The sequence below is a fragment of the Sphaeramia orbicularis genome, chromosome 16 (genome assembly GCF_902148855.1).
Source record: "Sphaeramia orbicularis chromosome 16, fSphaOr1.1, whole genome shotgun sequence".
NCBI classification, from domain to species: domain Eukaryota; kingdom Metazoa; phylum Chordata; class Actinopteri; order Kurtiformes; family Apogonidae; genus Sphaeramia; species Sphaeramia orbicularis.
In genome coordinates, this window is record NC_043972.1 from 38,336,467 (window position 1) to 38,354,539 (window position 18,073).

General features: G+C 38.0%; 1 protein-coding gene across 2 annotated transcripts in view; it reads right to left on the reverse strand.

Moving 5' to 3' along the window:
• LOC115436226 (basal cell adhesion molecule-like) overlaps positions 1–18,073 on the reverse strand; it is a 77,608-nt gene that overhangs the window by 27,136 nt on the left and 32,399 nt on the right. For both annotated transcript variants that reach the window (XM_030159016.1, XM_030159017.1), the window contains exons 2-3: positions 3,203–3,330; positions 1,469–1,685 (exon numbers count right to left, since the gene is read on the reverse strand). In XM_030159016.1, coding sequence (XP_030014876.1) covers positions 1,469–1,685; positions 3,203–3,330 — 345 coding nt within the window. The remainder of the gene's footprint in view (positions 1–1,468; positions 1,686–3,202; positions 3,331–18,073) is intronic.

Here is an 18,073-nt window from a genome sequence, read left to right on the forward strand (position 1 = left end):
GTTATCACTACCTGCAGCTGTGGCCAGATATAATAATAAACAGTAGATATTTGAGGATATTCATGCCTCTTCACTCACTCCTTTCACTTTAGTTTTTTTTTTTTTTTTTGTCTTTTTTTGTCCTAAAATGCACCACAAACTGCTTTAACGTCTGTCCTCACATGTATTAATGCAGGCTGTGAATGTAAGAACAGAAATTTAGATGCAAAATGAGGACTTGATACAGAAGTAGGTCACCCAAAACACACTGAACACCACAAATGCTCTCTTTCTCTTCCTCTTACACATTAAGCCCCTTAAAGGTTTGAAGAATTTTAAATATTAAGAGAGTTAACATGAAAGTACAGGCAGGATGTTCTTTTTTTTTGCTTTAATATACTTTGTACTGCTTATGTTCGTCTGCAGACTGAAACCAGGCTATCACTGACATGCTCAGCCCTCTGGAGACCTTATAACTCACATTTATTAAGTTAAAGCAGGATGCACACACTATAACTCACCCAAAATGACTCAAGTAGCCAAATGTGGACTAAGAGAAATAGCTGGTTCGCAACACAGGCTATGTTTTGAGACTGTGTGCATTAAGTGCATTTAACAAAACCTTTGTCAAACATCACTTCATTGAAGTGGTATGTGAATGATGCACTCTACACAGGGCTGACTCATTCACAATTAATTATTTTATGGGTTTGGGATTTTAAAATGCAGTACTTTTGGGTGCATAAATGTTGATGAGTAACTTGTAAGTTCCTTTTCTTAAAGAAGAAGAAGAGGTTGTTTCGCTATTCTCTAAAAGAAAACAGTTATTCTTTAGAATGATTGATCAGTGCAATCCAAAATGCAAATACATCCTTTTCGTTTTATTGAGGCAACTAAATGCTAAAACTGTGATTGATGTCTGTTAGGGTTCGCTGTGGGAGGGGCAAGGACAAGGCAGCCTGCGTCAGGGTCAGCCCTGGGCACCGTGGTGATAAATCTGGACTGTTATTAAGGTGATATGTATGAGACATGACAGATGTGATTGAACTATTCATCAATTGTGTCAAGAGTGATTAGATTGTGGTTAATTGACCTCCAGGGAATTTATCAAAGGGATTCTTCAACCCTGGATACCAAAAAAGTCTGTAAAGTGTCTGAAGTCTTAAACATGCTAAAAAACAAAACTATTAGACCAATGTTGTATAAAAGTCATGACAAGTGATGGCTTATGATGCTATATTTCTGTTAAGTGGTTTTTGCACGGTGTTAAGATGAATATGTGTGAAATGCAATCATCAAAGTGTATTATAGGAATTAGGCACAGTTAATTAAGGTATGCATGAACAAACAAGCAAAGCCATAATAAACATTTAGTAGAAGTGACACTAACAAACAAGTCATAAATTCCATAAGTCAACAACTGGTGGGAAAGTGACGGGGGAGGCCAGAAAAAGGTCACGCTAAGGTCAAAGGGCACTGGTTGACTCACAGAAGACTTTGAGCTGAGTGGCACCATCTCCAACCCCAGCAGGGCCTGCGGTGACCTGGCAGATGTAGGTCAGCTCATCGGAGGGTTGAACAACCTTAATGGTCAAGCTGGAGTCGTCACCGATGGTGACCCGACTGGACAAAGGGGTACCCTCATCACTTTTGCCCTCACCACCCTCAGAACGGAAAGCCACACGTTTCCTGGTTCCTTGTTCCTCCTGATAAAATGGGTGAATGTGTAAGAAGAAGGAAAAAAAATTACAGAAAAATGTATTATCATAACCCAATCACACAACATTTAATAGCCTACTCTTTTTTGCCTGTCTAAAGTTAATTTTGTGATTGTTGTTTTGGTTTGTTTATACTCATTAAGAGTATTTGCTTTGGTTATGTGTATTGAAAAAGTTTAAATAAAACTGTCTGAAAAAAAAAATATATATATATATATATTATCATAACCCAATCACCCAACATTTAATAGCCTTAACCCATAAAAATCCAAACAACCACTAGTGACCATACGCATCCACTGATATAAAATGTTTAATACCTGTTGATCCACTAATACTATCAATACATTTAAATAATTGGTGTAAAATGCAGTTTGTCATCTTTTCATGGTCATCAGATATGACCCATTTGGACGTTCAGAAGCTCCGTAGTTACCGTGGAAACACCATCCTCTTCAACAACAATGATTCATCAGTAAAACCCATGGAGTTTGATAAATGACAGTGACTTGTTTTTACATTCAATTATTGATATCTTTGCTAAAAAACAACACTTTTCTTCATTTTGTTTCTTTTTCTGATATAATAACCTATGAATTTACTATGAGTTTTCATCAACATCTACACGATCAGCAAATTAAATATAGGAAAGTGCATGATTTACACTGAAAATGCAAAATACGGAGGATAATATTATAATAAATTCTTTTAATTCACTTAAAAAAATAAGGTTAAACATGGAGAAAAATTCATTTGGTAGTTGCCACGAAAATAGCACTGGGTCTTTATGGGTTAAATGAGTGAATAGTGTAAATTTCAGGAATAATGGTGCCTTTGTGGAGTTTTATTCAACTACTTGCAAGCAGGAATATAATCACTAACATAGCAAGTGTCAGCATGTTTATACATTCCAAACTGCAGTTACTAAGTGTGAGGCCGTGTACATATTAGCTCCTGCACCATTTTACCCCTACATACACATTTTAAAAGTTGGTCAGAGATCAGACAGGTGTTACAACTTATGCTGAAAAAACATTTGAGATTAAACTCTTAAGCACTGCAAAAATCAAAATCTTACCAAGTGTATTTTTCTAATTTCTAGTCAAAATCTCTTTTTTTTTTTTTTCCTAATTCAAGCAAAAAAATCTGCCAATGGAACAAGTGAAAATTATCGTATCTAAGGTTTCTTGAAATAAGATTTTCTAGATCTATTGTCTAAAAATAAGTTCTTCTATCTGACTTACAAGTTAGTCTTTAGGTGATTATATCTTATTTCAAGTATGATGAGATATTTGGACTAGAAATGAGAAAAATACACTTGGTAAGATTTTAATTTTTGTGGTGAGAAGAGCAACTTACTGCAGAGAAATAAAAAACCATTACAAACTGGAAAGAGAACCGTAGCACAGGGGTTCAAGGTAACATAAAGTCAGACTGGTTAAGTAAACTGTTATTATAGAGGATAAATATAGATATAGAAAAAAATATGTCAAGAAACTACTTACAATGTACCATTCAATGACAGCTTTGCTTGATGATGACGAGACGGTGTATGTGCAGGGTAGACTGATGGCTTCACCTTTTTCCACTTCCACAACGGGAGTCACTTTCACAGTCACAGTCCCGTTGCAAACTGTAAACAGAGAATGAAATAAGAATGTCATTAAAAAAGGCTTGAAGGAACATCTATGTGTGAATGATGTAAAATGATTTATAAAAACTCTTCTCTGAACGTAAAAGCAGCCAATACCAACATGATCGTCAGTCAAAAGTACATAGAACTCGAGAGAATTTGGTGTTTTTTAATGGATGAATGTTAAAATGGATGCTGTCATGGCAGGAAAAAATAAACAGAAACAGAAATTTACTCACTTCAGTATAAGAATCAGAATACTTTATTAACCCATAAAGACCCAAACAGCCACTGGTGACCAAAACTATCTACTGATGTAAAATGTTTCATACCTGTTGATCCACTAATCATATCAATACATGTAAAACTAGAAGCACTCGGAGAGCGCAGACCTCCGCCAAGGCTGATCAGTGCCCCCCCCCGTGGGCCCCCCCACCCCCGATCACCACCAAAATTTAATCATTTCTTCCTTATCCCATTTCAAACAAACCCTGAAAATTTCATCAAAATCTGTCCATAACTTTTTGAGTTATGTTGCACACTAACGGACAGACAAACAAACAGACAGACAGACAAACAAACCCTGGCAAAAACATAACCTCCTTGGCGGAGGTAAAAATTGGTGTAAAATATAGTTTGTCATATTTTTATGGTCATTAGATATGACCCATTTGGATGTTCAGAGGCTCCGTGATGAACATGGAAACACCGTCATCTTCTACAACATTGATTCAACAGTAAAATCAATAGAGTCGGATGAATGACAGTGGATGGAGACACTGGGTTGGTGTTCAATTAATGACAGATTTTAAAGAAAAATACCGTTTTTCCTTCAGTTTTTTTTTTGTTTTGTTTTGTTTTGATATAATAACCTTTGAATTTACTGCTTTTACGACCATCTGCATGATCAGTGAATTAAATATAGGAAAATCCGGATTATCTCTTAAAAAACACAAAATCCAGAGGATAATTTTAGAATAAATGGTAATAAGTTACTTAAGAAATATTAAATATAGAGAAAAATTCATTTGAGAACAAACACAGAAGTAGCACTGGGTCTTTATGGGTTAATCCAAGGGGAAAATTATTGGGTGCTACATTGTGCCATTTAAATATAATAAAAAGAAGTAGGAAGAAACTATCAATACAACAGAAAAAGATTTTTTAAAAAAATACATATATAAAGCTCTAAATATAAAAACATATATATATACAGTATACATCATATATACAGTATACAGTGAAAAGAACAATAGACAAATTTACAACTTGTAGTAACTCAGTAACTTCAGTAAAGTACAGTGCCTTGTGAAAAAAGGCAAGAAGCAATGAGATGGAAAGAATAGCAAGCTAAGACAAATAATAAAGCCACAATGACAACAGTTTATCTCCTTGTTATTAGATTGAAACGCTGTGTGTTTTGTTTAATGCCCTCAGGCTTTCCGTCTGTTAAACTAGTGTGTTACGAGAACCGGGGACGGCCGCGTGGCATCCGCACAGGACTTTTATCAGCAGTGGAGCACGCCTTTTCCTGAAGTGCCCTGGGCAGTTCACACTCATCACTCCTCACAAACACACACACATAACTACACAAACACAACAAGAGTCCAGGGTCTGCGATTTCTCCAAGCTTTTAAGTGGGGAACCTCCCCCGCTGGAAGTGCAGCTACAGAGACACACACATTTATTCATGCGATACACGCCCACAGAGGGACAATAAAGCAAACACATGTAGTATTGTAAGGTTTAAGAGATGACAACGGACACCAGAACATCACTAGAGGGTAAACACATAGACCACACACACATAAAATCTAATAGGGCTGCACAATATTAGAAAAACACTAAGACAGACATTACATCTTATTGTACTTTTCCCCTGGAACTTATATGAGAAAATATAGCTGGGCCTGCTTTGTTTGATCAATAAAAATACTCTACCATGAATAAAAATAGGACCAATAGCCCTGTATCTCACTGGCATGTTCTATCAATAAATCAATAACAAGTAGAATTTGTGAGGTTGTCCAGTTCTGGCACTAGTCCTGTGGTTGCAGGAGATCAATCTCCCAACAGAAGTGGGCGGTACTTTCACTGGAGGAGAACTCAACTAATTAAATGAAAGTCCATATATGACTTCCATCAGTGACCAATAGTAAATATATTGATGTCTGTAACCATTTACATGTTATGAGCCATCAAAACTGTGACCAAACTTTGTAGACATTGGCCCAAGGAGGCTACATATGAAGTTTTAAATGAATCTGATCAGTAGTTTCCATGGAGACGATGTTTGAAGAAATTGCTAATGAAGACGACGAAGATGATAATGACATAGATGATAATGACAAAGGTGATGATGACGAAGATGATGATGATGATGATGACATAGATGATAATGACAAAGGTGATGATGACGAAGATGATGATGATGATGATGATGACATAGATGATAATGACAAAGATGATAATGACAAAGATGATGATGATGAAGATGATGACGACGAAAATGATAAAGACGAAGATGATAATGACGAAAAGGATAATGACGAAGATAATGACGAAAAGGATAATGATGAAGATGACAATGACAAAGATCATAATGCCGAAGATGATAATGACAAAGATGATAATGACAAAGATGATAATGACGAAGATCATAATGACACAGATCATAATGACGAAGATGATAATGACAAAGATGATAATGACAAAGATGATAATGACGAAGATGATACTGACGAAGATGATACTGACGAAGACGATAATGACGAAGATGATAATGACGAAAAGGATAATGACAAAGATGATTATGACAAAGATGATTATGACAAAGATGATTATGACGAAAAGGATAATGACAAAGATCATAATGACAAAGATCACAATGACGAAGATGATAATGACAAAGATGATAATGATGAAGATGATAATGACAAAAAGGATAATGAGGAAGATCATAATGACAAAGATGATAATGACAAATATGATAATGACAAAGATCATAATGACAAAGATGATAATGACAAAGATAATACATTTGAAGATGACGGTGGAAGCAGAGCTTTCACAATTGCTCATGGCCTATCATCTGGTGAGCTAAAAAAGCCTCTACGTCACTCACTAACAAAAAACCTTAAAAGTTCTATTCAAAAGTCCAACACAAGAGTAAATAATATTAAACAAATTTCTGACAGATTGATCAGTGATTCGGATGTATTTATGTCGATATTTATTACTTTGACTTTGATGCTCACACAAAATTAAACACATGGACAGTGGTTGGATGATTCTTATATCAGCCTTTAACATCATAGTAATGTTCAACCTCCAGAGGAAACAGTATATTGTAGAGCAGTAAACTGTACCCTGTTTTAATATAGAATACCACAGACAACCCACAGTGCGGCCATGAATCCAGACGTCCATATAAACTACTCCTCTGCAGCATAATTCACTTTCTGTTGTTGCTGTATTGGTATTCAGTTTCATCACATCATAGTTCAATCTAACGCTTCCACAAGTCCTAACTTTAAAGCTCTGCCCTCAGGGAGAATATTAGTGACTTATTAACCCATAAAGTTCCAAAATATGTTTTTCTCCAATATTTGACTTTTATTAAGTCAGGGGTTCTGACTTTATCATTTAAAAAAAAAAAAAAATCACGGACCACCTAACCAGCCGGCCAGCCACCCCCCCCCAAAAAAAAAACAAAAAAACAAACAAACAAAAAAACTTTTTAAACAGCCTATATTACAATATTATTATATTTTGTATATTACAAATTAAGTCTGCAGTATATTACAAATGGTGCTAACAGCTCGATGCTAACAGAATGTCTTTGCACCTTGTTGCTAACACTGGTCGTTGTTTCTCCAGCTTTTCTCTTCTGTCACCGAGCCATTGTTGTATTTTATAAATGTTCAAGTCGCTCTTTATTTTGTTTCATTTTGTTTCACGCTTCATTTCTGATTAGTTAGTTATTCTACTTCATTTCCACCACAATTCACAAGTCATGAGAGGTCTTTGATATGACAATAGGCAACCTGGGTAATGTAACTGTATAGAGACGGTGACTCAAAACATGGGTTGGCATAGACAAATTCAATAACAGTCGACTCTTAGGCTTATTTAGACTACATTTGATTCACTTTTAATTTAGAAAACAATTATCTATTCTTGTAACTTTGCACTGGAAGTCAGATGAGGGCGATTTCAGAAACACTGATATAGATTAGACTTTTTTACGACATTCTCTCACGGACCACACACTTTGATTATCACTGTCTAAAGTGATTGAACACCATCTATTATAATATTATCTACTGTATTTTGTATTTGTTCAGTGAAAATCACTTATTTTCCTCTATTTAATTCACTGATCATGTAGATGTTCATTAAAGCTCAGAGTAAAGTTGAGGGTTATTATATCAAAAACAGAGAAAACTGAAGAAAAGTGACTTTTTCAGTAAAATCTATCATCAACTGAACATAAAACAAATGTCTCCATCCACTGTCATTTATCAAACTCCATGGGTTTTACTGGTGAATCAATCTTGTAGAAGCTAACAGAGCTGCTGAACATCTAAATGGGTCATATCTGATGACCGTGAAAAGATGACAAACTGTTTTTACACTAATTATTTACATGTATTGACAGGATTAGAGGATCAACAGGTATTAAATGTTTGACATCAGTAGATGGTTTTGGTTGCCAGAGGCTGTTTGGGTCTTTACGGGCTAAGAAGAGGAGGTTGTTTACAGCAACCCAACATATGGATCAATAGCGAAGTGGATTATACTGTTAGAAAGGTTGTTGAATGTTGAGCTCCATGAACCTGGGTCTGCATTTATGATAAATATTGCAAATTTAAGCTATAACAAGTTGACAGCTTTTAACAGCCTCCTCTAAAGTTGGTGTAAAAGTGTTGAGTGACCTCGAGGGAAGCTAGAAGGTCCTCGTGACTGAGACCGTCTGTGTCCTGTCCTCCATTCAGTGGAGACATTAGGATGCACAATGTGTTCCAGATCTCAATAGGATAGAGTATGCAGTTGGTGGGGACATAATGGACCCAGACTAGTTCCTACGGGGATAGGAAACACTATAGATGTGTAACTCTCACATCTTGCTGTGGTGTAAACAACATGACAATGAGATTGGATTACTGAGAGGCAGGCAATGAGGGAGGAGTGGAAAAAGAATCTGAAGAGGAAGCACAATAAGAAGCTGAGGAAGCAACGGAGCTCCATTTTTGCTAATGAAGTCAGAGTTATAAAACCTGTGGTTCAGTAAAGCGTAAAAGTGGGGAAATAACAAACAAAGGCAATGCTGTTTAAATGAGAAGTGCACAAGACAAATTAATTTTGTGGTCTGACTTAAAAATCAATACGCTAACACTGCTTTGTTCTTAGTCTATGTAACATGATCCACATGTCTGCTGTACATTAGGTTTATAGGAGCGATGAGTGCATGAGAACACACTTAAATTGGCTGATTTGACAGCTAAAGAGGCATTTTTTTCCCCCTTAAAATCAAAGACTAGAAAATATATGTGCTGAATTAGTAATGGATGCATCAGGGATATAGTAAACAAACACTCAGTCGCATCCTCCGAAACCTTTCTGTACTACAAACCCAAAATTTATTATAGTCATTAAAAAGAAAGAAATTTACACTCAAATTAATATTCATATTTAGGATTTACATGTTTCTAAAGAACAACCCTGCCCCCAAATACTGTATGAAAAAATAAATTAATCATGCAATCAATTTCTGGACTACAAAATCCACAGTTTAATAATTTATTTGTTGTGTAAAAAAGCCAAGAGTGGGGAGGATGGACTTCTGGGAATCATAGTTGTTTGACAGACTCGTTTTTAATAACAGGGAAGAGAAACGCAGACAGGGAGGATGAAAGAGTGTTTGCTGAAAATGTCTAAAGGGAGATGAGAGGACGCTGAGGGATGGCCACCTTGTTATCACTATACTGTGAGGAAGAAAGACATTGAAGGAAATGAGAAGGCAGACAGGACATATAGTGGAGATAATAAGAAGAGTTGTCAAAAACACATGATATGGCTGCGTGAAAGAGGCAGGAGTGTGTAAATGACATTCCACCAGGGCCGTACACAAACACACTAACCACACAGAGGTCAAGAGTCAGCCAAGCACTGACATTTGATGAAAAGATTCAATTCTCTCTGTCGTAATGTCTCTTTTCGCTTCCTCTTACCACACTTTTTCACTTCCCACTTGTTTCTATTTCTATCTCGCCTCATTTTCTTCATCTCTCTAAATATTTGGTTCTGTCAGCTCGGTAGCTCACGAGTGAACCGACATCGGTTTTACAAACACGCGGTCTCATGTTCTGCGTTTGTGAGGAGAACGCTGCCCAAAAGAAAATCCTCCTCTGTTTCTGCGCCAACTCAAACAGCAAGCCAGACAAGCAAACCTACAAGAATGTGAGAGCAAATGGAGAGCAATGCACTTTTAGGCAGCGCTCAGGATTTTAGAGCTCTGTTAAGTGGTGCATGGGGAAAAATATACACTCACACACATACCACATTAAATCAAGTGACTTTCTGGCACAAGGACAGAGGCAAAATCTTAACTTTGTTACTTGAGTAATTTGTTTTTCATCTTTTGAAAACTCAGAATCCCAATATTTGGGAATTGCCAGATTACAGGCAAAACTGAATTGAATTCTGCTGGTTACAATGTGGCATTCACATCATCTGAAACCACCAGACATTAAATATATAACTGGGGATGGAAATCATTAAGAATTTAACGATTCCGATTCCATTATCGATATTGCTTATCGATCCAATTCTCTTATTGATTCTCATGAGGGAATAAAAGAGTACAAACGGGTGTGTTTGCATTAACTGTCTTTTATATTTCTATCTCTGCACAGAAAATAGAACATATACAATATGTACAAATAATAATAACAGATGACGCTGGCCAGGGTGGGAGGGGGGTTGCAGTGAAAGTGAAACTAAAGACGCTTTACTAATTCCTCTATTGCCGCATTTCTAGTACGTGGAACTGGTTCGACTCAGCTCGGCTTGTCTCCCATTGTTGTGCACCTCATTTCCTTTCCCTTCTTACCTTCGGAAACTTGTATTTGAGGAGTTACGACGTTTGTTGCCCACACTGGAACCGGCCAAGCGTTCACTCTGCCGCTACATTCACAAGCGCCACTAAGCCACATACGACAAATATGTGACATTCCTGTAAATGAATCACATGCTGTGGACAAATGTTTGAGGATATTGGAGGGATTCCACCCTTTTGAAGACATGGAAGCTTTGCACGTGTTCCAAGTAAGTGGACCTGGTGTCGTCTGTTTAGACCGTTTCTGCCTCAATGCCATGTTGGCTACATTCTGACCAAAACAATGCAGCATACGTGTGACGTCATCGTGCATGCACAACGAAGGCGGAATTGATAAGCAGAATCGTTAAGCAGGCAGGCAAACGATTCCAAGGAATCGAGCCAGTGGGAACCGGTTCTCAAAAAGAACCAGTTCTCGATTCCCATCCCTATATATAACTAATACTGAAACCTAAGAAAACAAACTCTTAAAAAATAAGTGGTGTCAGGCACAACAAACCCCGCCCCTCGCATGTATTGTAGCTTATTTTGGCATCGATCCAACTGATGACATCATGTCTTTGCATGTGGTGATGTCAGCATATCATTTGCCTCTATATATGTGCCAAGTTTGAAGTAAATTGAAACAAAATTGATGTTTTTATAGATGTTTGAAATTTTCCCCGTTGTAAGTGGGAGAAAAAAAAAATCATAAAAAATTTGAACTTTGACCTACTTTTCCCAAAATGTAATCACATCTATTCTCAGTCAATGGCAATCTATACACCCAATTTTGTATGAATTCAACTAATAATTTTGCTGCTACAGACATGTGAAATTTTGTCCATTGTAAGTAAAAGGGGAAAAAAATAAAAATGAATAAATAAAAATTCCTAAAAAATTGAAACTTTGACCTACTTTTCCCAAAATGTAATCACATCTGTTCTGGGTCACTGGCAATCTATAAACCCAATTTTGTATGAATTCAACCCATAATTTTGCTGCTAGAGTGTTAACAACCAAAGAAAGAAAGAAAGAAGGAAAGAAAGAAGGTTTTAATGGGTGGGCTGGGGAGGACAGAAGATAGACCAGGTAAAGTCAACACAGAAAGGCTTCAAAATGGTAAACTTTCTGTGAGGCATAAGTGCTAACCACTATGCCACCATATCACCAAAAATGAGTTTTTGTCTCTTACAAAATTATTTAAGATTATTATATAAAACCATGCAAACAAATTATCTAGACAAAGACACAGAGTGGGAATAATTATTTACTGCAGTGTATATTTATTCTATGAGGATATTAACATGTACTCATTACTTTTTTATTTCCAATGTATGAACCAAGGATTAAAAAAAAAAACCTTAAAAAAGATTGCTTTCCAATAATACTTAGGTTGTCTACATTGATGCATTCCAATTGCCTTTGCATTAGTTTCTATGAAGAGGACTTGGGTCAAGTTTTCTATGTGCGCAAATGCAACACTAGCCATTGTTAGCTTTTATCAACAAATAACCAATTCCCAGCACAATACAAACTTCCCAGGATCATGCACAAATCTTACATATTGCACCTTTAAAATCACTTGATAGATCTTTATTGTCATGATGAAAAATCCATGATTACCTTCCAGGGTATTGTAATTCAAGTGGTCTGACTTCTGCTGTAGAAGATCTACTTGGTGATGCAGGTTTCTGGTCAATCACAGGTGTTTTCAGACAGGCAGGGAGGTTGAATACATGACTGATAGCTAATAATTACAGATTGAAGATCAGATTCTGTCAAGATGTGACCTGGACACATATCTACTGCTCTGCTCTGTGTTTTAACAAAGAAGTTTGGAAATGGAAACCCACCTCTTTTCTTTGGCTTTTCAGACCAAATAGGTTTTTGATTTTATGTGCATGGATATTTTATCTGAGGTGGACAATCTATATATTTATTTATTTATTATGTTTCATTGTGTTTTTATCTTAGAATTTTATCCTCTTATTATGTTTTTACTGTATTTATTTTACTCTACAACACTTTGGAAAACTGTGTTTCTTTAAATTTGTGCTTTATAACTAAAAATGGATTGGATTGGATTGGATTGGGTTGGAAATGTGGATTCAGTTTTCCATAACGGCACGAAACAGTGTCAGGATCATCTACCTTTAATATTAGGTCTATTGATATGGACCAAGTGGACAGAGCTGCAGGTGGGCATTTCTAAATTCAAGTGTTTCTTCCCCCTAATCTTTGAGGATGAACCTAAACTTTAAAAAAAAAAAAAAAAAAAGAAACTTGGCCAGTGACAGGTTTAAAGCAGGTAAATGTGAAAAGAAGTTAATTCTCTAACAAAAACGGCTCATATATAACTGAGAGCAATCATGGTTCTCTCTCTGACTCACTTCCTTTGTCAGTTTTTCTTCCTCCTCCTCCCTATCTCTTGATTCAATTTTATTCTGTGCCTCACTCTCATTTTCTTTTTGTACACTCATCTTTTAGTGTCAGTCACAATATGTTTTAGTGATCAATGAGACCGGCCCTCTATGTTTTACACACATGGCAGCTGGACTGACAGAGACGGGCAATTAAAGCTTAATTAGAGAGGCCTCTGTCCAATCTGAGCCGAGAACAGAATGTGTGTGTTTGTGTATTTAGACACAGGCTGTTGGCCGTTACTGTGTGTGTCTAAGTGAGTGAGGAAGAAAGAGGTTTGGGGGGACGCTGGGGAGGGGGAGTAAAACTGGCTACATGGGGGTCTCGTTAGCTGACGCAGGCTAGATAATCGGATTTAACCAGAAAGGAAAAGTGTGTGTGTGTGTGTGTGTGTGTGTGTGTGTGTGTGTGTGTGTGTGAGGTGGTGTGTGATGGGGTGCGTGACCGGGTAGAAAGACAGATGGGAACGAGACGGTCAGACTGCGACCCATATGCACACACACACACACAAAACACACACACACACACAACACATACACTCCCTTACAGTATATCTATAATACATGTGATATTTATGAGTAACTGAAGTACCCTCAAGAGCCACGGTTACGCACATTGTGTGTACAAAGAAGATCCAAGTGCACAGTCAAAGCAGCGTGGCAGAGTCAAGGAGACCCAGAGAGCTGTGTCATTCCCACATCTACTGAAATGTTAATGTCAAGCTATCTTTAATACTCTCTGTATGTGCCTCCTTTTGCCTTTTTCCATCTACTTTTCTCTATGGCTGCATCTCTTTCTTAGTCTGACACACAAGCCGGTGCCCCTCATTACTAAAAGAGCCGGTTGGATCTTCCCTCTTCTGTCCTCTTTTCTTCTGTTGTTCTCCCTTCACCTACTGTCGTATTCTGGACTTCAAACCAGGAACTTCTTTCTCTCTCACACTCTCCCCTTTTTTATTCCCCATTCTCAAAGAGCATTCTTTAATACCCAGTGCACAACTGTGCCCTGTGCCTTGTCTGCACATACATGTGGTCGGGTGTTTGAAAAGAGTAAGACCAGAGAGAGGGAGAGACAAAGAAAATGCAAGACACTCAAAAGAAGCTGAGAGAAAATAAGAAATGCAAGAAGGGCATAAAAGGAAGAAAAGGCCCATCACTCGTATCAAAAACTAGAGCCCCCACAAATGTCATTTATTGTTAGGACGTGCTCGACGCCTTGCAAACCCAAACATCAGAGTGATGTTCATGGTGGTATCTTTATTTAAGTCAACTACATACACCTGGATGGTGGTGCTAAGGGTGTGAAAGCAGAAAAACAAACAAAAAGAGTTTATGCAAGACAAGAGTATACATGTGAAAAGGATAGAATAACTCTAACTTAGTGCTGATGGATGAACAGTGGCAGTTAGTGTGCATTTTTGTACCTGAGTGTATTGTACGTGTGTGTATGTGTAGCCCAAAACATCCTTGAACTCTAACAGGATTAGTGTGTTTGATTGTTGGCAAAGCAAACAGTGTCCTGCTGCAGAAGACTCAGCTTCAATGTCACGAGGATGGAGAAACCTCCAGCATGAGGACACACACACACAAAGGTCATAAAGTACGAATAAAAAAAAAACCTTATTTCAGTCCTTTCTACTAATCAGCAGGTTTTTCATTTCACACTGACCTTTTCCATTTTAATCAGCAGTACATACATCACATTTTTAATTCTTTGTTCAGAGGTTATTTTTGGACAAATGATGTGTTCTTCAAGCAGTCACAAGGTGCTGAGTAATCTTATTTTCCATAACGGTCGACATATTTTTTGACCTTGCAAAGTCATCTCCATTGCACATTATCTGCTCACCATACTTCTCCCTCTTATCACAAAGTAAAACAAAGAATGTAAACACAGCTTCTTACTTCAGCAGTCTGGTAATACTCAACACAAGGTCTAGTGTTGTGGTGGGGACATCAGCAGGGAAACTCACTTCTCTAAGTCTTAATTTAATTCCTAGGTCTGAGCTGTGACTGCTAAACACACTGACCCACAAGCCTCACCCTCACCCAACCTCCTGGGCTGAAAAAATGAAGCCAGTGCCAAGTGCCAAAACCTGCCTTTTCTTCAAATAGTGGGCTCCTACTTCAACGCAATCAGCCTGGTATAAAAAATTGTTGTGGTCTCTGCAGCTAATTTTACGTAGTAATACAAAGGAGGTAAATTTCAGTAGAAATCACCTCTTTACGATACATTTAACTGAGAAACTGAGAGTTACACATAATTAAGGGGCAGTGTTGAATGGAAGGATTGCGTTTGGAAAGTCAACATTTGATTCGTATCACTCCTCTGAGCTTCTGTTTAGTGAGGAAAATATATTTTTCCTGACAAACAGCTGATCTGTAATGTGACCAATGTTAAGTTACACTAATAAGAACATCATGGTTTTACTAATGATATTGAGAAAGGTAGTTGTTGTAAACATGTCAGTAGTTTTTCACTAATTCACACCTTCGCTCCAAGATTATTATCATTAACAAAAACTAAGGAAATGATGAAAACTAGTATTGTAAAAACATTTTCATTAACTGAAGTAAATAATAACTATAATTAAAAGAAAAAATGAAAACTAATTGAAACTGTATTGTGTGCTTATAAAACTAACTAAAACGTATAAAAATTATGGATAAAATTCCTTTTGTTTTCGTCTTTGTCAGTGTCGGATTGATATGAAATCAATTTGTTTCCCTTAAGCAATTTTAGCTGCTGGCACCGTATGATATTTAACGGTCCGTCACTTCTTGTCACTTGTCGTTTAGTCGTCTTCCTCTCGTCCCCACTCTACCTGGAAACATGGAGACTAAAGTTGGGAGAAAGCAGCAGAGTCCTGTCTGGGATTTATTTGAATATGACAGAGAAGAAGATAAAAGACATAAAGAAATTAAAACTAAACTAAAACTAAGCATTTAGAAAATAATGAAAATTAATAAAAACTTGCAAATCTGCTCTAAAAACTAATTAAAACTAACTGAATTAGAGAAAAAAAAGTCAAAACTAAATAAAACTAAACTATAATGAAAAATCCAAAACTATTATAACCTTGCTTCGCTCATTGAAAAATTCCACCATTTCTGAAAATGATTCTCTTCAAATCTCAACTCTGTCCCCATGGTTTCCAGTGGTACTGCTCCATATTCTCTGGTTGGGTTCTCATATGCAAGCTCCCAGAGGATGGAGAGAAATACAGAATGCAAAGAATGGACAGAGCATGCTGTAGATACGTGTGCGTATTTAAAGTTGAGCATAAATGAAATGGCTTGGTGGTGCTACATACCAGTGTGGTCTGTCCAGTAAGTTAGCAGTAATGTTGGAAGAAAAAAGCTAAACTCATTTCTTCAGTACAGCAGTTTTCAAACAACTTTCTGATGGTACGGAGGCTATGCTAACTCTTTACCAGCCTCGGCTCCCACCACGTGCTCTACTGGCTACTGTGAGCACAGCCTTGGTGTGGCTGACTCACAGGAATCCCCACCATGAGCCAGATGGGTCTGCGTAGTACAGTTACAGGCGTGGCAGGGTGCCCTAAGTTCCAGTCTGGGACATTAACGACCCATTATCTGTGTGAGAAAGCTGACTCGAATGTTGTGTTTATGGTCCTTTCACATTCACTCGGGGCTCACATTAGTTTGTACCCACTGGTGAATGGGAACAGTTTGTGCTCCTTTAGGATATTCAGCTTGTTCTGCTTGTTTCCTTTTGCTGGACAAACACAACACATAAGGGGGACATAAACATAAAAGGCTCCCATGTAAAAAAGAATGGTGTTTATTTACTGTAGTGGTAGGTAAATGGTAGTTAGGTCAATGCTTTATTTATCGCTGCTTGCTGTCAAAGTGTGAATGGCAGACTGTTGAAGATGTATAGCAGACTGGGTATCTGGGTGTGTATTTCTGATATACAGTATGCTTGCGTGTGTGACGTGAGTGGGTGGGGGGATGACGGGGCCAGACTGGGTCACACCACTAGTGTCAGGGTGGGTCCATGTAAGGCCTGGAGTCCGTCAACGCCTAACTGATGAGACAAGAACAGGTGCAGTGCAGGAACAGCAGCTGCAGCAAAGCACACACCACACACACTCCCCAACAATGAATGCCACTTAAGAGACGGCAGGGAAGAAAGGCTGAGACAGACACGCACTGTGAGAGTGACAGACATGGAGAGAGGAAGCTGTTCTCATGACAGCCGTGTACAGAACTAAACGTATTCAAGAAGTAAAACCACTCAGAAACCAAGGAAACAAAAAACATAAACATAGAGTCAGAAAGTCACTGTCTGTCTGCCGGGATATTCCTAATAAAAGTAATATAAGGGGCATGCATTACAGACTGAATGGAGCACAGGCACAAAGTGGAGCACTCAGATATTAATTTCAACCAAATTGTTATTAACAATGGCCACTTTTACACAGAGATCCTGGAAAAAAGGTGAGATGGTGATCCCACCTTTTTTCCACCATTAAACGATTTTCACAGCCAAACAGAGGTGAGACAGGCTGAACTTCTACACAGCGGACCTGCATTCTGGAATCAAAGGGGCGGTGATGCAATGCAGCATATAGTGTGACGTAGAACTTGCACATTGGGAACACCCCAAGCATAGCGGTGTTGCTAACCTCTCCAGAGTTGGCCTGCCTTTCACCGTTCCACAAATGTTAGCATGGATAGAGTCCTCTGCCTGAAGTGACAACAGCTCACGGATCTCAGCGTCTCCCCACTTCATCTTTCTGGCGGCGTTGATATGTGTGTTTACTGTACAGCATTTACTGCGTTCGGGAATCAAAGGGGCAGTGACGCAGCGCAGCGTATAGTGTGATGTAACTTGCACATCGGAAATACCCCGAGCATAATGGTGTTGCTAACCTCTCCAGAGTCGACCCGTCTTTCACTGTTCCACAATTGTTAGCATGGATGGAGTCCTCCGCCTGAAGTGACAACAGCTCACGGATCTCGGCGTCTCCCCAGTTCATCTTTCTGGTCTGCTCCGATATGTTTGTTTACTGTGCACGGCTCACACTTATTTCTAAATCTCCTCGGCACAGGGGTCGCACACACAATTCGTCATCAAAACGACACCTTGGTTGAGGAACTATTGGGGAAAATATTTAGTATGGTGATCTCATTTCATGAAGTTGAGTAACTTCTGGTAAATTGTGTGGTTATGTGTGTCCTGTTTCCTTGAAGG